This window comes from Cynocephalus volans, chromosome 1, assembly GCF_027409185.1.
Source record: "Cynocephalus volans isolate mCynVol1 chromosome 1, mCynVol1.pri, whole genome shotgun sequence".
Lineage (NCBI taxonomy): Eukaryota > Metazoa > Chordata > Mammalia > Dermoptera > Cynocephalidae > Cynocephalus > Cynocephalus volans.
In genome coordinates, this window is record NC_084460.1 from 24,789,320 (window position 1) to 24,815,005 (window position 25,686).

At 50.2% G+C, this 25,686-nt stretch overlaps 3 protein-coding genes across 15 annotated transcripts in view; all 3 read left to right on the plus strand.

Moving 5' to 3' along the window:
- The first annotated feature begins 2,428 nt into the window (after positions 1–2,428).
- LZTS3 (leucine zipper tumor suppressor family member 3) lies at positions 2,429–12,258 on the plus strand. Of its 8 annotated transcripts, none has more exons than XM_063095187.1 (6): positions 2,433–2,508; positions 6,165–6,279; positions 6,851–7,085; positions 7,668–8,139; positions 8,487–9,350; positions 9,704–12,258. In XM_063095187.1, the coding sequence occupies exons 4-6, from the start codon at positions 7,687–7,689 to the stop codon at positions 10,400–10,402; spliced, it is 2,016 nt and encodes a 671-aa protein (XP_062951257.1). In that variant the 5' UTR covers positions 2,433–2,508; positions 6,165–6,279; positions 6,851–7,085; positions 7,668–7,686; the 3' UTR covers positions 10,403–12,258. The 8 variants fall into 8 exon arrangements, with proteins under 8 accessions (XP_062951242.1, XP_062951260.1, XP_062951235.1 ...); XM_063095178.1 differs by having other exon boundaries at positions 2,477–2,508; positions 6,075–6,279; XM_063095197.1 differs by having other exon boundaries at positions 2,477–2,508; positions 6,075–6,279; positions 6,923–7,085.
- Positions 12,259–14,228: 1,970 nt separating this feature from the next.
- The window catches only part of UBOX5 (U-box domain containing 5), a 41,304-nt gene continuing 29,846 nt past the window's right edge, over positions 14,229–25,686 (plus strand). For 3 of the 5 annotated variants that reach the window (XM_063102958.1, XM_063102966.1, XM_063102973.1), the window contains exon 1: positions 14,230–14,313. The gene's annotated coding sequence lies outside the window, so the exon portion shown is untranslated. Of the gene's footprint in view, positions 14,314–15,002; positions 15,052–25,686 lie in introns of those variants that run through there. The other 2 variants (XM_063102982.1, XM_063102964.1) reach the window with 2 other exon arrangements.
- FASTKD5 (FAST kinase domains 5) lies at positions 14,231–24,608 on the plus strand. Of its 2 annotated transcripts, none has more exons than XM_063102950.1 (2): positions 14,231–14,313; positions 21,893–24,608. In XM_063102950.1, exon 2 carries the CDS (start codon positions 21,930–21,932, stop codon positions 24,369–24,371), a length of 2,442 nt encoding a protein of 813 aa, XP_062959020.1. In that variant the 5' UTR covers positions 14,231–14,313; positions 21,893–21,929; the 3' UTR covers positions 24,372–24,608. The 2 variants fall into 2 exon arrangements, with proteins under 2 accessions (XP_062959020.1, XP_062959022.1); XM_063102952.1 differs by lacking the exon at positions 14,231–14,313 and adding an exon at positions 15,010–15,051.

Below are 25,686 nucleotides of genomic sequence, written 5' to 3' on the forward strand. Positions count from 1 at the left end.
TGAAATAGGACTGGAGAACTATAAAATAAGATTAAGCTGAGATAAGAAGAGGTGGAGTGGAAATTGGGCTGAAATGGAAGGAAAATAAAACAAGCAGAATCAAATGTCTTAGTGGAGAAAACAAACAGTACTTTTAACTCTGAAGAAAATTAAATCCGTTATGGTGAAGAGAAATTTGAGATATTCTCCCAGGATGCGGAGAAAAAGAACAGATTTATTGACAGTGGTGATCCAATGTATTATTTTTAGGGGAGGAAAAAAACCCAAAATAATCTTGCTCATAGAATGGACAGGAACATAATAGAAGAAAATTTTTCTAAGCTGAAAGAGCTCTTTTATTTCTGAAAAATTAAAAAAGCCCACACTGAGACTGGTCTGTCAAGATGTTTGACTTCTTTTTTTTTTTAAAGATGACTGGTAAGGGGATCTTAACCCCTGACTTGGTGTTGTCAGCACCTCGCCCTCCCAAGTTGAGCCACTGGCTGGCCCAAAATGTTTGGCTTCTGAGGGTAAAGAAAAGCCCTTGTGTTAGGTGAATTGCTTACCTTAAACAGACAAGCCCAGCTTTGCCATCATTTTTAGTGCCAGAAGACACTGGGATAAGGACAAGAGAGTCTTGAGGGAAAAAGTTTGAAACTCAAGAATTCTATAAACAGTCAAGCCACCATAAAGACATTCTTACCTAGGGCAAAGGCTTAGAAAATACAATATTCGGGCCGGCCCGTGGCTCACTGGGGAAAGTGTGGTGCTGATGACACCAAGGCCATGGGTTCGCATCCCGTATAGGGATGGCCAGTTGGCTCACCTGGGAGAGCGTGGTGCTGACAACACCAAGTCAAGGGTTAAGATCCCCTTACCAGTCATCTTTAAAAAAGAAAGAAAAAAGAAAATACAATATTCAGGCATCCTTGAAATCACCAGTTATGTGAGAGATGGGCCCAAATGAGGAACAGAAAAGTTAGAGCATAAAAAACTGTCAGTGACATTGAAACCAATTAAACACAGAACTGGCAAAAGCCAAAAATGATGATTGAAAAAGGATTTTATGGTTTTTTTAAAAAGTGTAAACAAAAGCTGGGTCTATTATTCTTGATTAAGTGGACAATATAAGTAGGTGGGAGGGCGGCAGGTCAGGAGATGGAAGGGCACACTAAATTTCTCATTACATACAGGAGAATATAAAAATGATTTGTCATTGATTTTAATAATTTGTGAAATATAAACTTTTTATTTGATAAATTTAAGGGCAACCACCGGGAGAACTAAAAAAAGACTTTCTGCCTTGAAAATCACTACAGAAGAAAATATCAAATGTGGAAAATTCAGAAACCAAGAAATAGCAAGAAATAAAAACTATAAAAACAATGGCAGAAGACCAAACACATCAGCTATAACCGCTGGGATATAATGGGTTAAATCCCAGCCCGAGTGGGGGCGCTGCAGTTTTTAGGAGAGACCCTTGTTCCTCCAGGCTATTGCTAATACCGAACCCTAGCCTGGCTGGCCTCCCTACCCCATTCAAGGCTAAAGCCTCAGTTCAAGGCCGACTCCTTCCTCCCGGCAGTCCTCCGGGGCGGCCCGGGACAGGGTGAGCACTCCCCGCATTGAACGCGGCACGTGCATGAGAAGCTGGCGCTCCGGGTCGCGACGATGTCCCCACCTCACTCCCTCTCATCCCGGGTGCAGTGTGGGGATCGGGGCTCGGCCTTACGCCTTGCACAGGGCACCAGGTGAAAGCGCTCAAACCCTGCTGGAGTGTAATGTATATCTTTTCCTTGTCGCACCTCCCGAACGGTGAGCCCCCGAGAGCAGCAAGTTTCATATCACCTCCGTTTGCTGACGGACAGGTACTGCCCCTTGACACCTCCCACACTCCTGCCTGCGGTACCCGCGCTACGGCGGGTGATCCCTCGGCCAGGTCGGATCCACCCGCGAAGACTCGTCCCGCCCCCACCTTGCAGGCTTGCAGGGTATCACGGCGTCCGCTGGGAGGCCGCGTCCCGAAGAGCAAGCCCGAGAGAGGAACTGGGCTCAGGGCTCGGAGTCTAGAGCCCCTTCCCCAAGCCAAAGGGGCTTCTGCTCGCCAAAGACGTGGGATTCAGGGAGGGCGCGGCCCCGCTGGATTTGTTAGACAGGAGAAAGTGGGGGCTGAGCCCAAGGGTTTGGGGGGCAACAGGAGACTAGCGGAGGAACTCAGGACAGACTTGTGGCGCCCTAGAGTGGGTGAGACAGGCAGGGCCCACGCGCGGATGAAGGCTCAGTGAGGAAGGGGTTAAGGCGCCACGCCACGCCCCAGCCCGGGGATTGGTGGCCCAGGGGGCGTGGCCAGAGGGCGGACCCACGTTTGCCGCAGCCGCTGGTGGGCGGGGCCCGGACGGGGAGCGGGAGGGGCGCGGAGCAGAGCCGGGCCCGCGCCGCGCGCCCGGCCGGGCGGGCTTCGGGCTGCGCCAGCGAGCCGGGCCGGTGGCGCCCGCGTCGGAGACCCAGCGTCGGACCCTGAGGCAGCGAGTAAGTGAGGCAGACCCACTGCAGCACCCCTCCCGGCTCCGACCCGCCGCCGTGCCCGCAGCAGCGCGCAGCGCGTCTAGCCTGACCCATAGCTGGGGAGGGGTCGCGTCCCGCTGCTGGGGTCCCGGGGGGAGGGGAGAGAGATGAGGCAGATGATGTCATGATGTTTCGCCCAGCCTGGGGGGAGGTGGCGGCCGGAGGGGGTGCGGCCCGGATTATGTCACCTCTTCCCTCCGCGCCCCGCCCCCCGAGGCCACACGCGTTGGTGGGGAGCCTAGGGAGGTTCGGGAGGGATTTCCCCCACCGCAGAAATCCCGGGGCACCTCTTCCGACGGTCTGTGGCAGGGGTCTCTCTCTGTTAGCGCTGCGGGCCGTGGGCTGCTGGTGAATGGCGACCTCCCCACCTCCAGCGGAGGCTCATGTGTGCGCGTGTGTGTGCGCTCAGGTTGGGGGGGGGCGCTGTCGGCCCCCTCAGTCCTGAAACACCGGCTTCATCAGAGCCATGATCTAGGGGATGGGCCCCTTCCCCCGCTGGCGCCCACGCCGCCAAGGGAAGATGGATCTCCTCTCATACATCCCAACCAAGAAGTTATAGGGATCTCTGCACCCCAAAAGCCCTACTGTGCCCCCGAATCTCTTTCCTCTCTCAGTCCTTCTTCGTGGAAGCCCTTCCTGACTTCCCTGCCTGATTTCATTACCTCTTTGCATTGCTCATAACTAGCATTCCCACACACATTCGCCCTGTATTTCCTTGATGACAGGGCCAGAGACCCCCAGGACTCTGCCATCTGTGCACCTGGGGCACCAACAGGCCAGCCCAGGGGACACCTTAGAGTGAAATATCCCTGGACTGTCCTGAACCAAGTGCTTCAAGACCCCCCAGGGCGATCAGGGATGCTGTCCTGGGAGGCAGTATTTGGATTATTTCTAGAAAGATGTAGGATGGGCACAGAGAGCTTGACAAGAGGTTGTATGTGAAGTGGAGAGGGGCTTAGGTCAGGGGAGATATAGGATGGGTATTATGCGGGGACTTGCTGACCCTACTGCAAGCTCTGCTCTGGTTCTGGGGCTCAAGAGGAATACCAGGCGTTTTACCATAATACATTTACTTAAAGTTCCTGCAAGGTAGGTGTGAGAGCCCGAGGTGAAATAACCTGCATGAGGCTCCACCCCTAGTCAGTAGAGTTGGGATTTACATTTGGAGCTGATGCTGACAGAACTCCATCTACTGCACTTGGCCCTGCTCATGGGAGGATTTGGGCAGAGCAGGGACAAGATTGGTTTTGCCCTTTAGAAAGAGTCCCCTGGCAGCTGCTCAGGCAAAGGAGTGTGGGAGAAGAAAGGCCAGTGAGAAGCCCCCAGCAAGGGTGCTGGCAGGAGGAGCTACTGAGATCTTTAGGAGGTAGAATGGGCTGCGTTTGGTGCCTCTGAGACCTCAAGTATTTCTCGCTTTGGGAGGGACACTGATGAGGAGGGGCTGGGTGGTCACCATTCACCAGCAGCCCAGTGGGTTGTAGGGACCCCCAGGGGGAGTCCCTTTGTTCTTCCTGTGATTGCTAATACTGTGTGTAATGTCCCAGGCACTGAGGGCTGATGGGAGAGGGACGGAGCAGAGTTGGGCAACAGGCTGTCATCCCAAGGTGTTGCACTGATGCCATGAGGCTGCCTTTGCAGACCACACTCAGTTACTTGGGCCAGTTCAGGACCCTGACCCACAGACAAAGCTCAAACCCTTTCCCTTGGCTCAGTTTCTGCTTATCAGGGAAACATATTTCCCTTTTTGTCCTGCCAGCCCCCTACTGGGGTTTTGAGGAAAGAAGCTGCAGCAATCCAAGTTTGGAAGAGGCAAGGGGCAGGGCATGCTTGCAAGCGGTTGACCATGACAGGTTAGAATTATGGTGAGAAGGTCTTTGGGGATCGAGTCTCCAGGGAAAGCTTCTGTGGGTTGATAATCAAGGACTCCCTAAGTAGAGCACAGGGAAAGGAGGCTCAGGACAATGGTACTGGGACCTCATTTCCATCCAGGGCTCTGGGCATCTGAGCCTGGCTGGGGACCACACACACTCTAGGGAAACGGTGGGGCAGAGGGGCATACGACCAGCCCCAACCTGTGGTCAGATTCTCCTTTCCTGGATCTCAGAGACTGTAGTGCTGCATGTTCGTACTGCACCTTACAGTTTACAAGCACTATCCTGGACACTATCCTCTGTCACTCAGCAATCAATATGATCACCTCTGAGGTTTGTTCCTGCCCACACCCAGGTCTCTGGTGAGCCCCCTCTGCTAGCCCCCTTGTGTAGATCTTTCATCTCACTACTGGCACCTTCCCTCAGCATATCAACACACTCACTTTTTTAAAATTAAAAAAGCCCTTGGATCCCAAACCTCCTTCAATCACTGCCCTCTCTGGCCTCCTCTTTTAGCAGGGAACTCTGCCATCTCTCTCTCCCTTCACTCCTCTACCCTGTGGTCTGCCTTTGCTTTGCAACACTTCTCTGAAACCGTTCTGATGTAGACACCGGCGATGTCTCCAGCTGCCAAATCCAGGGCACACTTCAATTCCAGGTTTACCTGGCCCCTTTCTTTTTAACACTGGGAGCTGCCCCCACATTCTTGAAGCATCCCATCTTTGCCTGCAGGGCCCACCTCGTTCTGGCCTTCTTCCTGCTCCCACACTGCCTCCCAGACTTCTGGGGCTCCTCCACCCTAGCTCAATGCAGGGTCCCACCCACACCACCCATGAATGCTGATGATCCTGGTCTCTCGCTCCATCCAGTGTGTGAGAGGTATCTTTCTCTGGTCTCCCCCAAAGCACCTATTTCCCCAAAGTAGTCTCTCCCTGTCATATTAAGGGTGTCACACCCACCCTGTTGCCCTAGCCCAGACTCCTCCCCTGCCCCACCACCTGAACCCCGTCTATATGAGGTATTGCCAGTCTATATGAGGTCTTCCTCCTCAAACCCTGCCCAGGCCTTCCCACTGGTTCCAAGCCTCAGACCATTTAGCCTCCATCTTCCCAGTCCCCAGCTGCTCCCTACATTGCACCCAGGGATGGTGAGAGAAGGGGGCATGTTTAAGGTAGGAGGGGGGTTTCCAGGCCGAGGGTTGGCAGGCTGGAGTATGGTGGGGGGTGGAGGCAGAGCAGAGACTAGGGGTAGGCAAGGGAGGCACCTAGAGCACAACATTTAAGGAGGCCTTCACCCTCAGGGTGGTGCACCTGCTGAGCCTGCACCTCACTCATATCCTAGATGCCTCTCTTGCCTCCCCTTCTCCCAGGCCTGCATGTGGGGACAGACTGGCCAAAGGGAGGAGGCAAAGTGCTGTTCTCCACACCTGTGGGAACTGACGCTGAGAGAATGGAATTCTAGAAAGGCGGTGGACTTGGCTTGCAACTTGCCAACCAGCTAGGGCTGTAATTCCTGGCGTGGTGGCCAGAGACTCCTGAAGGGCAAGAGTTTTGTCAGCTCCCTTGGTCTGGGGCCTGATAGGAAGGACACAGCATTAGAACTGGACATCTTGGTACACGACGGTCTGTGGAGCACATGTGGACCCCTTCATCTCGATAGGGAGAGGGCTTCCTGCCTGGTTTCTGGAAGGAGTAGGAAGTAGAGGCCTGAAGGCGCCCCCTCCCATCTCTGGCGTCTATCCCGCGGCAGGCACTGCCAGGTGCCCCTGCCTGGCTGGATTATGCGGCTCTCTGGGCCAGGTGTTCCCGGGTGCGGTGCGGACTTGAGACAAAGGAACCAGGAAGCGGGGCCTCCCAGAGCACAGGTAACCCGAGGCCTTGCTCTCCCGCTCCTGTGGCCCGGCCCTGGGGGAGGGGGGCGCACACCTGCAGAAGGGCTTGGAGGACTTCACGGTAACTGAGCAGGGTCAAGGTCGACAGGGCGCGGGGGAGGGGAGTAATCCAGGAAGTCTTCCTGGTGGCAGTGAATTCTTAGGGGGTTTGGCTGGCGCGGGATCCTCTGGCGCGCCTCAGGGTGCGGAGGCCCCGCGCCCCCTCCCCACCTGTGGGAAACGCAGGCCGTGGGGGAGGCTCCACCAGCGCCCGCAGCTGGCGGCACTGCGTCCTCTGCCCCTGCCACAGCCAGCCCGGGGACCTCTGCGCAGTACTGACCTCAGGGAGGCGGCCCTCTAGTGCCAGGCCCCCCTGCAGCCGAGTTGGAAAGACTTCCGGGAGGGCTCCCTTGCCACCTGCTGCAGCCGCGGCCTCACTTCTTCCGCGTGGGGGCGAGGGGGGTTGGTAGGGGCGTGGAGGTGGCAGTGCTCACCGACGACCCAGATGCGCGCTGCAGCGGCAGCTCCCGCCCAACCCACCCCACAAGACCCCCGTTCCCTCCAGTGCCCGCCGCTTCTGGACGCCTGGCAGGTGGCAGCTCCGGGAGGTAGGTCCTTCGTTCCTCCCATTTCGCAGAGGAGAAAACTGCAGTCCGGGATGGCTCAGTCGACCCGTCCAAAGTCGCGCAGCTGGTTTGGGCCAAGCCTCGACTGCCGGAGTGAGGCACATGGCCCCTGCAGACCGGGCCTCGGAAGGTCCCAGGCTTGAGGACCCGTCAGCCTTCCACCCACTTGGAAAGGCAAGGAGAGAGGCCTGCGCTGGTAGTGAGCTTCTACTTCCGCCCTTGACTGCAACACCCTAGGTTAGGGGGCTGGGAAGGACCCCCACCCACAATTTTTGAGTCGTGGCCTGTTTTTCTCCCTTCCCTAACTTCTGAGGTTCCCTCTTGGATTCAGGTAGTGCTCTCCCCTTCTGACCCCATCTCCCAGCCCAGACCCAGGGTAAAAAATCCTTAAATTTGGGAGGTTGCAGGAAAGAGTTAAGGGGGTCATTGACTCTGAGAGGCTCATGGAGGAGGGGGTGGTGGTGGAGGAAGAAGTTGGGACATGGAATACTGAGCTGAGCAAAGCTGGGAGAGTATGTGCATGATGCCCTGGGGGTTGGGCTTTATCAGGTGAACAACAGGCAGTCCCCCATACCAAGCTATCACTCTTACCCCAGAAGACATCCTATTCCTTCACCTTGAATGCCTGGGAACTCTTGTACCCATTGTAGAGAAGGGGACACTGAGAGGCAGGGTGATGCTGGGGTTGACTTGGCTAGGGTGGTGGGAGAGGGGGTGGTGTCTGACCTATCTCTGTCTTTCCACCTCTGCCCACAGTGCCCCCCCTGGCTTAGTCATGGCGAAGCTGGAGACACTCCCTGTACGCACTGACCCAGGACGTGATCCTCTTCTGGCCTTTGCCCCACGGCCCTCTGAGCTTGGACCCCCAGACCCCCGCCTGGCCATGGGCAGTGTGGGCAGTGGGGTGTCTCATGCCCAGGAATTTGCCATGAAAAGTGTGGGCACCCGCACAGGGGGTGGGGGCAGCCAGGGTAGTTTCCCTGGCCCCCGTGGCAGTGGGGCCAGCAGGGAGAGGCCAGGCCGCTACCCCTCAGAGGACAAGGCTCTTGCCAACTCCCTCTACCTCAATGGCGAGCTGCGGGGCAGTGACCACACAGATGTTTGTGGCAATGTGGTGGGCAGCAGCGGGGGCAGCAGCAGCAGTGGTGGCAGTGACAAGGCCCCACCACAGTATCGTGAACCCAGCCACCCACCCAAGCTCCTGGCCACCTCTGGCAAACTAGATCAGGTCAGTCCCCAGTGCCTCAGACCTTCACAACCTTTTTCTGGGGGTGGGAGGCAGCCCAGAGAGGAGGGCAAAGTGGGCTTTCTTGGAGTTTGCATTGTAGGGGCTAGGATGGAAGCTGGGCTGGGGAGCTGTAGAGCGGGGTTCTGGGGCCAAGTCCAGGTGGTGGATCCAGGTCAGAAACCTGCCTTGGGTGAGGCATGAGGTGGAGACCCAGATGGGGGACTTCAGGATGGAGATCCAATAAGGGGTGTGAGGTGGGGCTGAAAAAGTTGTGGCTAGAGGAAAGGCTGGAGCCGAGGCTAAGGCCTCATCCTGATGCCCACTCCCCCTTCCTTACTTTTCTGCAGTGCTCAGAGCCACTAGTTCGGCCATCGGCCTTCAAGCCTGTTGTACCCAAGAATTTCCACTCCATGCAGAATTTGTGTCCCCCTCAGACCAATGGGACTCCTGAGGGACGGCAGGGCCCCGGTGGCCTCAAGGGCGGGCTGGACAAGTCTCGGACCATGACCCCAGCAGGCGGGAGTGGGGGCGGCCTCTCAGACTCAGGCCGGAACTCACTCACAAGCCTGCCCACCTACAGCTCCAGCTACAGCCAGCACCTGGCGCCCCTCAGTGCCTCCACCAGCCACATCAACCGAATCGGCACTGCCAGCTATGGTAGTGGCAGTGGTGGCAGCAGTGGTGGGGGGTCGGGCTACCAGGACCTGGGGACCTCCGACAGTGGGCGGGCCTCCAGCAAGAGTGGGTCTTCATCATCCATGGGGCGGCCAGGCCACCTGGGATCTGGGGAAGGTGGAGGGGGAGGCCTGCCTTTTGCAGCCTGCTCACCGCCCTCGCCTAGTGCACTGATCCAGGAGCTGGAGGAGCGGCTGTGGGAGAAGGAGCAGGAGGTAGCAGCTCTGCGGCGTAGCCTGGAGCAGAGTGAGGCGGCGGTGGCCCAGGTGTTGGAGGAGCGGCAGAAGGCATGGGAGCGGGAGCTGACCGAGCTGCGGCAGGGGTGCAGCGGGAAGCTGCAGCAGGTGGCCCGCCGTGCCCAGCGTGCCCAGCAGGGCCTGCAGCTGCAGGTGCTGAGGCTGCAGCAGGACAAGAAGCAACTGCAGGAGGAGGCAGCGCGGCTGATGCGGCAGCGTGAAGAGCTGGAGGACAAGGTGGCCGCCTGCCAGAAGGAGCAGGCTGACTTCCTGCCCCGGATGGAGGAAACTAAGTGGGAGGTGCGGGCTGGGGGCTTGGGTCATTTCCCTGCTCCCCTTCCTTCTGTCCCTTTGGAGAACCACAGAGCAATGGGTCACTACCATCACAAGGGGGAGTGAGACAAGGAGGGGGGACAAAATCAAGTAGGAGTGCCTGGGAGGACCAGAGGCCATCCCTGGGCTGTGTGAGATTAGCCACATCTGTTCTGAGTCTGAGCAAGGAGCCCTGTGTGTCATTTCTGCAGTCTGATGGGGAGGGACTGATCCTGAGCCCTGGGGAAGTGTGGTGCCTCTGGCGCTAGATATGGGGGTTGGGTCGGGCTGAGCAGATCCTGCCCTTACCCCGGCTTCTCCTCCCGCCTGCCCCTGCCTAGGTGTGTCAGAAGGCCGGTGAGATTTCCCTCCTGAAGCAGCAGCTGAAGGACTCGCAGGCCGACGTGTCGCAGAAGTTGAGTGAGATAGTGGGGCTGCGCTCGCAGCTGCGGGAGGGCCGGGCCTCACTGCGGGAGAAGGAGGAGCAGCTGCTCAGCCTGAGGGACTCCTTCGGCAGCAAGCAGGCCAGCCTGGAGCTGGGCGAGGGCGAGCTGCCCGCTGCCTGCCTCAAGCCGGCGCTGACCCCCGTGGACCCCGCCGAGCCGCAGGATGCACTGGCCACCTGCGAGAGCGACGAGGCCAAGATGCGCCGCCAGGCCGGGGTGGCCGCCGCCGCCTCCTTGGCCTCCGTGGACGGGGAGGCGGAGGCTGGGGGGGAGAGCGGGACGCGGGCCCTGCGGCGAGAGGTGGGGCGGCTGCAGGCCGAGCTGGCGGCCGAGCGGCGGGCCCGGGAGCGTCAGGGTGCCAGCTTCGCAGAGGAGCGCCGTGTGTGGCTGGAGGAGAAGGAGAAGGTCATCGAGTACCAGAAGCAGCTGCAGCTGAGTTACGTGGAGATGTACCAGCGCAACCAGCAGCTGGAGCGGCGGCTGCGGGAGCGCGGGGCCGCGGGGGGCGCGAGCACGCCCACCCCCCAACATGGCGAGGAGAAGAAAGCCTGGACCCCCTCTCGCCTCGAGCGCATTGAGTCCACAGAAATCTGACCCTCGACCCGGACACGCGGCCTTCTGACAAATGTCCTGTCAAAAGGCCAGAATCCCCAGTATCCCCCACCCTCCATCACTCTTCCCCATGTGCCCCATATCCCCAGACCAAAGAGGTTCTCAAAGCAGCTGTGACCAGGCTCCTCCCTGCCCCTTCGGGCCCCCTCCCACCCCAGCACTGCCCCTGTGGGCAGCCCCCTCGGACCCTCCTTCCAAGGAGGGAATGGAGGGAAGGCAGAGTGAGTGGGGATGAGGGCCCAGGCAGCAGGAGAGTCATGCTCCCCTTCTTGGTACCCCTTGTTGGAGATGGAGGCAGCAGGCCTGCAGTGCCGTGAGGTGTTTAAGCCCCTCTGGGGGCCTGGGCTGCTATTGTTGGCCACCTTGTGTCCAGTGATGCTCTGTGTGCTCACCCCCTAGGCCATGGAGCCTGGGAGGGCCTGCACAGGTCTGCTGAGGCTGACAGACCCTGGGCTCCTGGCTTCCCTCTTTCCTGCAGTATTCTCCCCTGGGCAGACTGGCAGGACAAGTGGGAGCAGATGGCCTGCCTGTGGTTGAGAGGGCTACCTGCCCAGCCCCTCCCCCCAAAGGTCTCTTGGGCTCAGGCCTCAGAGCCTGGCTTGGTCCTGAGTGTGTGTTCATATATGTGTATTGGGGGAGGGGAAAGCTGGGGTTGGAAGCTCAGCCACCCAGGGAAGATCTGCTCTCCTGTTCTTGGGAAGGGTCACCTGGAGGCTTCTCAGCTCTATCCTCACCTTTCTGGCCAGGATCCTGCAGGGCAACAGCCCATCTGCTTGGCTGACCCCACACCTAGGACCACTGTTCACTTAATACAGCTACTAAGTGCTACCTGCCTCTCAGGCACTCCCCTTGCCCAGTTACTGAGGTCAGATGAGTGTCTGTGATGTCTTCCTGTGTCTTCCCCCACTCGATTCCCCTAGTCTCCTGCTTTCATGCTCAGAACATCATCCTTCCAGGCCGCGTCTTCTCCAAAGTCTCACCTTTTCTTCCAGTAGAAAATTCTGTTTGACCTTTGGTGCACTGCCCATTTCCCGGCTCCACTGGCCCAAGTCTGAGCCTGAGGCCCTTGTTTTGGGGGCAAGGGAAGGGTTGGATGTGATTGCACTTGAAGATCAAGGCTGACCTGAGAGGAACACTGACCCCTCCGTTCTCAGGGCTCTGAGGTGGCCCAGCATTTGCCCCCCAGAGTAGGCCTGGCATGGCCATCAATAGGGGTTGGGACAGCTAATGTCACTTCTTCCTCTCGGGGCCCCCTCGGAGTCCATCTCCTCAAGACAGGAAGGGAAAAGCAAATTTCTAATTCACCAGCAATAAAGATTGGAGGAGGCTTGGCGCTCAGCCCTTGTATTTCTCTCTTTTTCACTCTCTCTTCCTCCCACCCCCAACTCTGAGTTTGGGGGGCAGGGTGGAGAGAGCTGGCAACTACTGTGAGCAAGTCTCTCAGCCCCAGACCAGCCTCCTCGCATAACTGGTGACTGTTTAATGAGCTGTGCATCCCCCACAAAAACAGGAGTGCCCCTCTGCGTGGCCTCTAACCCTCAGCACAGCCCCTTCCAGGTGGTCCTCACCAGGTTTCTGAGCTAAGTGGGAGGCCATCCTGACAACCACTGCCCATTCCACTCACCCCTCACTGCACCTGCCCCAGAACCTGGGTCTGGGCCACTGGTGCAGGGAGAAGAGAAGGTATTAGTAGGAAAAGAAAAATAGAAAAAAATATGAACCGACTCAGCTTTGGGACATCCAACCACAAAAGAAATTATATATAAATATATTTAAATATATATCTCTACCATATGTGATGGAAAGACTTTTTTGTTTTCCTTTCCCAAAGAAATAAACTGGAGAAAGCCTCTCGAGTGGCATTCTTTGGCCTGCTTGTATCCTTGCAAGTGTGGGAGGTGAGGCCTGGGTGAAGGGGGTGTGGAGGGCAAAGCTGGAGTAAACATTTCCCAGAGCAAAGGTATGAGACTGGGGGTGCTCACTGGGCCGTGCCAGGAGGTTGGCCCAAAGCCCAAGCTGTCTACGTTGCCCAGGAGGAGTCGTTCCACCTTTCTGCCCAATGGAGTTTTCTCTTCAGCTCAGACTGTCATCAAAAGGGTTTCAAGCTGGTTCCAGCTCAGAATCTACACACCAGGCTGCTGGCTAGAAGGCAGCTGATGCAGGAGAGCTAGATGCAGCCCGAAGTCACCTGAGTCACCTTACAGTGATTAGCAGATGTTTGAGCACAGAATGCATACAAGTGAAGGCTGAGAACAGCTTTGCAATCAGTGGTGAGGCCCCAAAGGCAAAAGGGACCCAAGTGTGCTGCACAGCAGAGAGTTGGCCTTCATGATAATTATTTCTGTTATCCTCACAAAACCTCACAATCAAGAATGCATTCTGCGCACTCGGGAGAGCGCGGCGCTGGGAGCACGGCAAGAATGCATTCTGCTATACATAACACAACCTGGCCTGCAGGACCTCAAAGAGTAGTTAGTTGATTTTTCCTCACCTGACAAGAAGTCTGGATGTGGGTGACATGTGTCAGTTCATCAAGGACCTAGGTTTTTCATCCTTCCACCATCCTACCCTAGCATGTTGTTCCATCCTTGCCACAAGGTGGCTGCCACAGCTCTGTGAAGGGATTGAGGCTGCACCACTTTATCATGAAAGTAAAAGCTTTCCCAGAATCCTGCCAGCACTCTTCCCTTTAAATCTGGTTGGCCAGAACTGAGGCACCTGCGCCTCCCATTTCAGGTGAGACTGGGAAACTGAGTATTTGGCAAAGAGGAACAGGATTGTCATGGCTGCCTAGGAGCCATCATGGCTCATATCTTGGGGACAGGCCCTCTACTCTCTCCGGGTTCTGCTGGCAAGGACGGAGTCATAATCAGCAACTAGGACTGTTTGCCCTGGTCTGGCCTGTGTGGGAGAACCCTCCCTAAGCAGTGGTATCAGTGGTCTGAGACCCCAAATGTTCACACCCAGGCAAACAGTGCCCTCCACAGAGTTGGGGTGCCAGGTATGCCCCGCCCCCTGCAGGAACCTGTCCTCCCTACATTGATTTTGTTTCTCCGACAAGATGGTGCTGTGGAGAAGCATGATTTCTCAGGTCTCCTTCACAGCCCTTACTAAGGCACTGACAAGGTATGAAGACCCCGATCAACAGCTCTCAAGTGCCCTTAGGAATGGCGGGCTGGGGCCAGTCTGATAGGTAGAGGCTCGGTAGAGTCTCTTCCTTACCGAGTTGCCCACAGGGACTCAGGTGTGAGCCTCCCTACTGAGGGAGGTGGAGGATCACCCCGGCTCCCTACCACAGCCCCAGTCTCCTCAAGCTCCAGCTCCTTACATCCGTTTCTCCGAACAGGCTCATCTATCCATCTTCTCCTGAGAGCACTTGACAGATTCATGTCTGTTATAAATGCATGATTACCCTCATCATACAGATGAGAAACTAGGCTTCGAGAGTTTACGTGGCTGACCGGTTAACTCACTCAGCTAGAGATGCTGCCGCTGACACCAAGGTCAAGGGTTCGGATCCCCCTACCCGCCAAATGGGGGGGGGGAAGAAGAGTTCACGTGATTTTCCCCAATTGGGGGTCCTGGGATTCGAACCTGTATCTAACCTACTCAACTACTTCCAGAACTATCCATCCAGTGTTATGTGTTCCTTCCGCAGATCCTAGACTCTCCCGGTCTCCTCACCAACGTCTTCCGGTGGAAAACGTCCTGTCCTTGGAAAACGCTGACACAGTCTTTTGAGCCTCGGCCGCATCCGTCACTCTCTCAGCAGGCGGAAGTAGCAGGCAGTTGGCCGGAAGTGGGGCTCCAGGCCCTGCGTTGCAGGGGTAGTTTCGCTGCACCAGGTGGGACCTGGAGTCAGGTGTTGTGGCGCCCGCCTTGGCCAGGCTCAGGTGAGTGGTGGCGGTCGGGGAGGAGGTCGCTGCGGCTGCTTCCTGCGCTCGCGACCAACCTATGCCTTGGTGTGTGCCTCCCGCGCTCCTGGCTGGCCCGGGGCGGGCGCGCGCCGGGACCCTGTTCAGTGCTTCCAGGCCGGGGTTTCGGGCGCCTCTCGCAGGCCCGGCTCTAGGGAAAACCTCGGCGATCCTCGCCACTCCAGGGTGCTGTGACCTTCGGCAAGAGATTTACTTGAACCCTGATTTTTTCTCTGTGAAATGGAGATCGTAACAGTACTTGCCTCACAGGGCTGTTGTAAGAGTATAGTGGGATATTCTGCCGCACCTCTTATCACATTTTAATGTTCATGCGAATCACTTGGAGGTCTGGGTTGGGGCCTGAATTGTGTGTTTCTACCCAGCTTCCAGGTGATGCTGATGCCGCTGGCCTGCGGACTACCCTTTGAACAGCAAGGACCTACAGGATTTTGCTTAGCATTTGGGACGGGGTCTTTAATAAATGTCAGTATGATATATATTTTTCCCTCATTTTTAGTAATTTCTGGTTACACAAGCCTAACTGAGGGTAGTATTGATGCACCCCTCCTTTTTTTTTTTTTTTTTTTTCCTTCCCTCTCCAGGGATAAGAAATAATTGCTCTTTCTCTTTCTGTACAAATCATGACACAGCTCTTCTGTCCTGACCCAGGGAGTTTTGGGCCTCCCCCATACCAGCTACATTCATCAATCTCCTCAGGTAACACTTCATTGCTCACTCACTGTAGAACCTTGGATAGTGCTTCATCCTGTGGCGCGGATAGCCAGTTAAGTGCTTTAGCACCAATTATGACTGGTATTTGGAGCTCCAGTCATTTGTTGTCGCTGGAATCTGAATTTATGTTTTTTTACATTTTGGGCACACTTCATGAGTAGTAAGAGCAACCGCCTTTCCAGAACTAGGTTCTGCAAAATCACTCCCCTGAATGACCCTAGGCAAGCCCTGGGATGGTTTGCTCCTGTCTGGTAGACCAAAATAAAATTTGAAGACTGCGTGCTGCATAATACAACTGAGAAAGTGAGGCCTTTGCCAGTTATGCAGGTCTAATATTTATTTGTCAGTATGTTTTTCTTCCTCATTCATTGGTATATTTTTCTGGTCCTCCACAAGGCCTTGTGACTAAATCAACTTTGATATAAAAGAATTCTGAAATTCCTCCTTCACTTGTCTGGAATACTATACTGTGCAGCTTTGCAAAGTGGAAAAGCAGATAAAACCAAGTGGTTGAGCTAACAGTGATAGGTACTTGAACCATTTATTTGGGAATTTTCTCTCATGACTGTGAAGGTACTTCTCTTTACCTGCCTGGATTTTGTCATTCCTCTAGTAGTCCAATTTATATGGGCTGAGGGGACATGAATGTCTGTTCTCTGTTGTTTTACAGAGAGATTTTCTAAAGACAGGGTCTCATGAAACCCTTTAAAAGTAGTAGGTCTAACAGGATCATCTGTAGGGCTTTGTCAGACCCAAACCGTTCTTGCCATTTTTTTTTTTTTTTTTTTTAAAGATGACCGGTAAGGGGATCTTAACCCTTGACTTGGTGTTGTCAGCACCACGCTCTCCCAAGTGAGCAAACCAGCCATCCCTATATAGGGATCCAAACCCATGGCCTTGGTGTTATCAGCATCACACTCTCCCAAGTGAGCCACGGGCTGGCCCCCGTTCTTGCCATTTTGTTGGAGGAATAGCAGAGTTTTGGAAAGGGAGGGGAGAGCTAGATAAGCTGAAAAAATTTCACAGATGTACTGTTTTCCTCCCGATAAGTGTGGAAACTAGAACAAAGAGGAGGAATGGGTTGCTAGACTTGATTTGGTTTGGCTTAGCTCTGTGGGCGATACTTATCTTGACCTTTGCACTAGTGCTTTGCCTTCATCGTACTAGTAGACCCCTCTCTTGTAGGCTCTGCTTCTTTGTGGAAACAAAAGCACAGAAGAGTAGAGTCTGGCTTAGTTAACATCCTCATTAACAGCTAAGAGTCCTTATTGTAGTCTCTAAGCCCTCAGTAGGGGCTTTAAAGCTTTGTATACTCTCAGCAGGAGACCTCAGCACCTAGAGAAAATTAGTTTTCTTGCTCTTTTAGTTCTCAAGGTTCATCAACATATTATTTTCTTAGACAAAAATAGTGTTTGGAATATCAGTTTATTTGTGGCAATTTTATTTAGACGTGGGATGGTTAAACCTTTCTAGGAAAAGGACCGGAATTGAGGGCTGAGATCTGGCAATTGGTAAATTGTATATGTTGAGGGTGTCCTATACTTAATCTACAGTTAGCATGGCTTCCTTCTTTCCTGCCTGGCTCCTCTCCTCTAACTTCTGGACTATAGTTTAAAACAAAATTCTTCGGCCTTGCTCGGACCTATACCTGGAAGGTGGAAAGGTAAGATTTCTCACTACTGTGAAGTCACATTATTCAGGGTGATTTGGGTAGTGCCTTTTGGAACTTCCAGGGTCCAGGGATTCTGAGGCTCCACTCTGGTTCATTAGGACCCTTAAAGAAAAGATTTGAGCTCGGTTGATTAGAGTGCAGCCTTGTAATACTAGGGTCATGAGTTCGGATTCCTGAATTGGCCAGCCGCCAAAAAAAAAAAAAAGATTTGCAGAGGAGAAGGTATACTTGTGGCACTTAAACTAGGAATGGAGCTTTATGAAATGATATCATGTCTTTGAACCTTTAGTGAACAAGTCGGGAGTTAATTGGCTGAACAGCTCATAGTGTTCTCTCTCTGGCTTTCTTTTTTCTTTTTATGAGGCTGGCCAGTATGGTGTTATAATCACGCTGTAACCAACTGAGCTAACTGGCCAGCCAGCCCTCTTTCTAGCTTTCTTATGGATTCTCTGGGAGTCCGAGTAAGGAGGAACTCATACTGTCTCAGGTGTGACAGGTATCTGGGCAACACATCCTGACCTCCTCTCTCTTGCAGTGCCTTTTCTCCCTACTGTTCTACTTTACTACTTCTGTGTCTTTCTTGTTTTTCTTTCCTTTCCTTCTCCACAGTACTCAAGATCCCACTTCTGAGGTATGTTATGTTTCAGACCTGTATGTATAGATATGGTGTTTATAGAGTTACTCTAAAAATTGAATGGTAGAAAAGTAACTAGCCACTAAAGTTTGCCATTTGGAATTTGACACTTCATGCCTCTAAGATTGCTTATTTTGTCATCATTTCTGTTACTGGGCATTTATAAAGACATTCTATAGACAGTAGGACATGCTTGCACTAGAAATAACTTTTCAACGTTTTCCTTGTGTATTAGTCTGTTTTCTGTTGCTTACAACAGAATACCTGAACTGGTGGAGCTTGTAAAGAAACAAAATTTATTTCTTATAGTTTGGAGGCTGCGAAGTCCAAGGTTGAGGAGTACATCTGGAGAGGGCCTTTTTGGTGGGGACTCTCTGCAGGGTCCCAAGGTGGCACAGGGTACTACAGGGGAAGAGGTCTCAGAGCGTGTGTTTACATACTCACTTCCTCTCTTTGTAAAGCCAGCAGTGCTGTGATAATTCTCATGATAACCCAGTCATCCACTAGCTATTCATGGATTAATGGCATAGCCCTCACGATTCAGTCGCCTAAAGGCCCCAGCTCTCAACACTGCCACATTGGAGATCAAGCTTCCACATGAGTTTTGGAAGGTCAAACATTCAGGTAATAGCACCTCGTATATTAAGTTTACCTTATTTATTTATTCATAGTCTCTTGAAGAATACCTTAGTTTTCTGTTAATACATGCATATTTTGTAAGTTTAATTTTTGTCAGAATTTTACTGTACTTGTGTGACAAATAGTTCAATAGAGCTTGTAACACTAAATATTAGTTCCCTCCCTTTTCTGTCTGCAATTTTGTTCCCCAGAAGCACTTTCAACTACTTATGTTTTTTTTCTTTTTTTTTTTTTTGACATTTATCAGTATATTTCTAAATAGCACATTTGTGTTGCTGTTTCTTGATTTCTGAGTTTATATATAATCTTTTGACTTCTTTCTTATGGACTTTGAGACTGTAGGTCTCTTATATCACTACCCAACCTCCCCTTTTCCTCCCTTCCTCCTTCCAATATACTTTGCTCATAATTTTTGGTTAGCTAATACTCAAGGTTTATATTAATAAAATTATATAAATATTATTCACAGCTGAGCAGGGAGTCTAAAATTTTCTATCTTGTACAACTTTTTTATGTTCCCTGGAGTTAAGAATTTTTGATACTATTGTTATTGGCTTGGTTTTCTGTCTACCTGTCAGTTGTTTGTCCCCAGATTATTCATTAGAAGTGTAATTCTTCTCTCCTAGGTATTGTTCATTTCTTCCAGCATGAGTGAACAGTTGTTCTTTATGTCTGCTCACAGCTCTTATCTTGAGATCTTCCTTCATCTTTACCCTGGGATTTTCTTTTGCTTCTCTCCTGCATTGAACCCTAATTTCTGGATCCTGTATTTTTGCTGCCAACTTTCAGCTCTTCAATTGTGGTAGCTCTCTTTATTTTGATCCTAGGGCATCCCGCAAACCTATTCTGTCATGTAGATTTCAGTCTTCAAAGTCTTCTCTTTGTTCTTTTTGTAAGTAGTATAAACTAACCATAGTGATAGGTAGAATCCTAGACTATTAGAGGTGCGAGGGCTTTTGAGCTGCTCAGTTCTAACCCTCCATTAGAAGAACATAGATTCGTTCACATCCCTCCACCCCACCCCCCAGTCTGGAACCTGTGTTTCTGATTCCCATTCTTGTCTCTCTAGTACACCAGTAATTTGGGTTTTAGAGTCAGACAGTCTTTGATGTCAAGCCCTGCTCAATACTTTGGCTGTGTAACCTTAAGCAGGTTTCTTGTGAAGTCTCTTCATATTGTGAAGTCTCTTCATCAGTAATATGAGGATAATAAGCCTCTCTTAAAGAAAGGGTGTAAAGATTGGAACTAATGCAGGTAAAAACAGCTCATACCAGGCTACAGGCTTTGGCTTGGAGGAGGCCCTAAGACATCTGTGGCTCTTGTTATTTCTGTCATGGGGACTTATCCTATATTTTTACAAATCAAAAAAAGCCACATCAATTCAAAACACTGATATTCTAGGAAATGGTTCTTTTGTTCTTTCCAGGAACATTTACAGTAATTTCATTAAGTACTCTTAGGTAGATTTAATCGAAGTAATTTTAATTATTTAATGTGCTTTTAAAATTACATCATTTATGGAGGTAGTTGTTAAGTTAATCCATATACTCTTCTGTATTAACAGTTTTAACCCCAATATAAAGGGTGAAAAAGTTAATTTATCAAAGATATAATGGAAAGTTTTCCCACAAATAAGCTATATAGTTAATTTCCTTTTATATAAATGTATTTTAGGTGATAGCATTCATTTGTGAATTTTTGTGTGTATTTTTCCATTTGTTGATTCTTGCCACACACTTATCCTGGAAAACAGCCTTCTCCTACTGGATTTGGGGTGTTTTCAATTTTTTGCTTTAGTATAGCCCAGTTATTTTGTAAAAAATGAGTTTTTTAAAAAAGTTATTTCTTAGCATCAAGTTCCCAAGATCAGATGAAGGACTCCAGATTTGAACAGTTTATGGCTTTAGTTGCACATTGTGTTGGACTAAATTTAGAATCCAGGTTCCAGAACAGGTCTTCTTAAAAGTCCTGTTCTGTCACCTGGAGAGTTCTGTTACTTGCTCTCTCTTTTGTTCCTACTATGCCTGTGCTGCAATAACAATTAAGACTCCTAGTGACAATTTTAAGATATATAAATCTTTTTTGGGGGGGGCGGGGAGGCAGCTGGACCTTGGTGTTATCAGCACCGTGCTCTGATTATCTGAGCTAATTGGCCAGCCCAAGGTATATAAGTCTTTAACTATCATCTAAATATTAAAAAATAAAGTTATTTCAGTATTATTTTCCTAATTTAAAAAAAGTTGGCCATGTGCATTTATAGAAATAAACTGATGGTCTATAGCAGGGGTCAGCGAACTTTTTCTGTAAAGGGCCAGACAGTAAATATTTTATACTTTGCAGGCCATATAGTCTCTGCCACAGTTACTCAGTTCTGCTCTTGTAGTGGGAAATCAGACATAGACAATATGTAACAAATGGCCTAGCTGTGTTCAAATAAAACTTTACTTACAAAGGCAGACAAAGGGCTAGATTTGGGTCCTAGGGTGTAGTTTGCTGACCCGTGGTCTATAGCATCTGAACCCATAGGTTGAAATTTGGTGGGCAGAATGATCCACAAGCCACAGTAAAGAACCAAGTATATAAAAATTTAGTGTGAAATAATTCTGTTCTGGTTCACAAAGAAATTAGAACATACATTCTTTCTACGCAGAGAAGCCTGTGCAGCTGCACTGCTGGAACAAAGCCACTGTCCTGCCCCGTAGTCCTCTGAGCCTTATGCTATGGGCTCTGGAAGGAAGGGGCTGACTGCAGAGTTGGGCAGGCATTTCAGGGAGTCATTCTGGTACCCTTGGAACCCTCATGGAATTTTCTGCAGCAGCAGCAGCCCTGTCTGGTCCATCAGTTGGCAGCTCAGGTCTCCTTGGGTCTTACTTGTCAGGCTTTGGCACTTTAAGTGGAAAGAGGATAAGCATTAAGGAAAGCAAGAATGCAACAGACTCAATTTCACAGCCTCTCATGGTTTCTACCATGGAGAAAATGGGAATTGTACAGCTCACAGGCAGAATAAGGAAGTAGTCAACTCCTGACTCACTGGAAGCATTGCTAATCCACCTCCTCCAGAAGAAAGCTGTGCTGCTCCCCTTGCTTGTTGGCAGGGCAGTTGTGTGGATTGGTGTTCCCTGAACCCTGAGCCCAGGTCTGTGATGCTCTTTGTTTCCCACTCATGAATTGACAGTGAGCAGGCCCTTAGCCTTCTGCTTCCCTCCCCTACCAATCAAAATGAGCGTTTTTGAGTGTACTTCACTGTTGCTTGACTACTCTGTAACTATTCTGCAGTAGTGATTCAAATTCTGTCATAAGCCTCCTGGAGAGGAGAAAAGGCATCTTCCAAAAGGTACAGGAATAGCATTAGAATGACAGAATTCTGTAATTAAAAGTTTTGTACTTTAAGAACAGAGAGGTTATTGTGATATAATTAATTAAACCTTATACCAAATCCCACTTTTTACCTCATGCTGTTAGCATGGCAGCTTTTACAGACTTTCTAATTCTCCAAGTGGAACTTTTATGTGTTGATATTAAAGAGATGGAGTAAGTTGCTCCCAGCTTTCTTTTTGGAAATCTGCCTTCCTCCTTCCTGTTGAATGTTAGTGGAGCAGCCATCTTTTCTAGCTGTCACTGCTTCCCTTCTACAGTGAAGGAGATCTGGATTGAGCAGCAGCCCAGGAACTGCCCAGTGGTACCCTGGGTTTGGAGTTTTCCTTTATATGAGGCGCACAGAGTTTATCATTGATGATATGCTGTCTTGTGGTTTGGGCATTCACTAGCATTGAACTTAGTTGAGTGAACAGCAGTGTAGTTTTAATCTATTTCTTATAATGTATAAATTTTGGTATTGTGATAGGTGGAAGCCACTCATTCTTCATCTACCCTTTTTTCAGTATCTGGCACCAATTCTGGCCCCGTCATTTGCGACCCATGGCTCTTGTGATATGCCGAAGATTTCCAGGCAGTTTCTGTGGAACACTTGCCCATCCAGCTCTAATCAAGCACCATATAGACAAGAAATTGCCTGGTCAAACCTGGGAGGACTGTGTTCTGATTGCCAAAAAGATCAGTACTGACACCAGAATGGCAGCCACTCTGAAGTTGTTAAAACCTTTAGGATATCGAGCATTTTGCAGTCCTTTTGCCTACAGTGCAGCCCAAAGTGTGGCATATTGGAATGTGGGAAGCAGCACACGGTATGCAGGACAGGACACTCCAGAACACAGTAGCCCCTGTCATCCTGCCAAAAAAGTTAACATTTGTACCACCTCCTCTTCTTGGAGGATCCTCACAACGAGCAGTGCCCACCAGGGTTTGGAATTCGGCAGGGCTTCTAAGGCCAGAACGTCACAGCCAGGCTCACCCAGGGCCATGAGAGTTGATGAAGAGGATGTAGAAGTTTTTGATCCCCTTGAAGGCCCCCGAGTTTTCCTACAGCTAAGACCAGAATACCAGCTTCACAGCTATAACAGATCTGAGACGTGTCAGCCCCTATCTATTTCAGAAGGTGAACGAATTTTGGACAAAGTCACAGTTTATCAAAATAATCTCCAGCCTCAAATCATTGCTGATTATTTTTGTAAGCTGAGCTCTTTGCCTGCAGAGCAGCATCCTGTTTTGCTATCGAGTACCAGCTTTACTTTACTCTGTCAGCTGAGTGTGAAAAACATACAGCTCTTTAATACCCCAGATCTGATCAATATTTTGAAAGCCTTTGTCAGTTTAGGCATCCCTCAGTCCCATTCAGTGCTAGATGTGTATGAAACCAAATTTTGTCATCAGGTGTGGGAGATGAGTCTGGATCAACTTCTCTTGGTAGCTGATCTCTGGCGGTACTTAGGCCGCAGAGTACCTCGATTTTTAAAAATATTTTTTAATTATCTTAATTTGCACTGGAAAGATCTATCCTTGTCCCAGCTGATTCACTTAATTTATATTATAGGTGAAAATCGTCAGGTACCCCAGGACCTAATGCAAAAACTGGAATCATTGATCCTTAAGTATATAGATTTGATCAATTTAGAGGAAGTTGGTACGATCTGTTTGGGGTTCTTCAAATCAAGTAGTAGTCTCTCTGAATTTGTCATGAGGAAAATTGGAGACTTGGCTTGTGCTGACATGCAGCATCTGAGTAGTCATGCTTTAGTGCATATTGTCAAAATGTTGCGTTTCACTCATGTGGATCACATAAATTTCATGAAGCGGTATGGAGAGATTGCTCCTCAGAGAATTCCTTCCCTAGGAGTTCAGGGTGTCATGCACCTGACTCTTGCCTGCTCAGCTTTACGCATCTTGGATGAAGGAGTAATGAATGCTGTGGCGGCTTCTTTGCCTTCTAGGGTAGTACACTGTCGAAGTAAAGATGTTGCCAAGATTCTGTGGTCATTTGGAACTCTGAATTATAAGCCACCCAACACAGAAGAATTTTATTCCAGCATGATAAATGAGATTCACAGAAAGATGCCTGAATTCAACCAATACCCAGAACACCTGCTCACCTGCCTGCTGGGCCTGGCATTTTCTGAGTACTTTCCAGTAGAGTTCATTGATTTTGCTCTGAGTCCAGGGTTTGTTGGGTTAGCTCAGGAGAGAAGTAAGTTTGTACTCACTAAGGAATTTTATACTCTTGATGGTACAGTTGGCATTGAATGTCCAGATTACAGAGGCAATCGTCTTAGTTCTCACCTTCAGCAAGAAGGGTTTGAAATAGTGTGGAATTTAGCGAGGAAGGATATGAATTCAAAGCCTGAATTCCTAGAAGCTCTCTCTTTACTGGAGACCATGTTGGGTGGGCCCCAGTATGTCAAGCACCATATGATTTTGCCTCATACCCGATCTTCTGACTTAGAGGTCCAGCTTGATGTTAACATGAAGCCATTGCCATTTAACAGAGAAGGCACACCTGTTGAAGATGTAGCCAAATTAAGGATTAAGCATGTGGGAGTCAGCCTTACAGATGATTTGATGAATCAGTTACTAAAAGGGAAAGCAAGAGGGCATTTCCAGGGGGAAATTGAGTTAGAGAATGGGCAGCAACCCATAGAGTTAGAAAAGAAGGCAGCAGTACCCTTGGGAGGTTCCTTTTGCAATGTGGCAGATAGATCAGGGGCAGTGGAGATGACTGGCCTGTACCCCACAGCATGCATGCAGGCCCCTCAAGTGAAGCTGGCTATTCAGTTGACAAACAAAAACCAGTACTGCTATGGTTCCAGAAATCTGCTTGGACTGCACAATATGAAGAGGCGGCAGCTGGTTCGGCTTGGGTATCGTGTGGTAGAGCTATCCCACTGGGAATGGCTCCCACTATTGAAACGAACTCGCTTAGAAAAGCTGGCATTCCTCCATGAGAAAGTATTCACCTCTGCTCTCTGAAGAGCATTTCTACTCAAAAGCTATAGCTGTACACTGTACCAGGTGTTGCAAGACAATTATAAAAGCCAGAATGTAAGTTTGGTAATAAAATCTTCTGTTCAGGAGACCTAGTTGTGCTCTTGTCTATGGCAGGTTGGAGCTAGTATATGTTACTCTGAATTAATTGTTACCTGGTTGGATTGTACATGTTGCTGCTAATTTGTGCTTATTACTCTTAGTAAATAATAAACATCTTAAAATGTCCTATGATCAAGTAAGTTCTACTGCATTTTTCTTTCTCTGTTTATTAGCATTATATCACAGTTATTTTGAGTTTTTAGAATAATAGTGCAGTCAGACATTATCTAAGGCCAATTTTTTAAAAGTATTTTTTATATACTTTGTTTTAAAATAGGAATCTCTTACAGCTTCACTTACATTTTGGGATTTTGCCCCCATGTGTATTTTTTTTTTTTTTTTTAAAGATGACCGGTAAGGGGATCTTAACCCTTGACTTGGTGTTGTCAGCACCATGCTCAGCCAGTGAGCGAACCGGCCATCCGTATATGGGATCCGAACCCGGGGCCTTGGTGTTATCAGCACTGCACTCTCCCGAGTGAGCCACGGGCCGGCCCCCCCATGTGTATTTTTCTTTTCTTTTTTTTTTTTTGTCGTTTTTTTGTGACCGGCACTCAGCCAGTGAGTGCACCGGTCAGTCCTATATAGGATCCGAACCCGCGGCGGGAGCATCGCCGCGCTGCCAGCGCAGCACTCTACCAAGTGCGCCACGGGCTCGGCCCGCCATGTGTATTTTTCTAAAATTAAAGTTCTCCCGTATTTGAGCATCACGTGGGTATTGATATGCAACTCTGTACCCCAAAGACATGTATGATCAATTATGTTTCAGTTTTTTAAACAAGTTAAAAAAAACTAAAGTCCTCATTCTTTTTTTTTTTTTTTTTTTTTAATGGCAGCTGTCTGGTATGGGGATCTGAACCCATGACCTTGGTGTTATAAGGCTATGTTCTAAGCAGTTGAGCTAACCAGCCAGCCTTAAAGTCTTCATTCTTTAGATTTGGTTGATTTTCCTTAGTTGCTGGTTCTTCTGCTTTAAACAGCCATTTTAGAATTAATGAGCTTAATATCTTCCTTTTAGTCTTCTGTTCCACATTTCTACTCTTGCATAAATTCCTCAACCCCCCTTCCACCCCCCGACCCCCCATATTTTCTTCTTAAAATTGGACCTAAAAGAATAGAATTATCTAAGTGCCTCTTGGGCCAGTGGTTCCCAAATCTGACAATTAGGCAGAATGTTTTTCATGCCAAGTAATTCAGA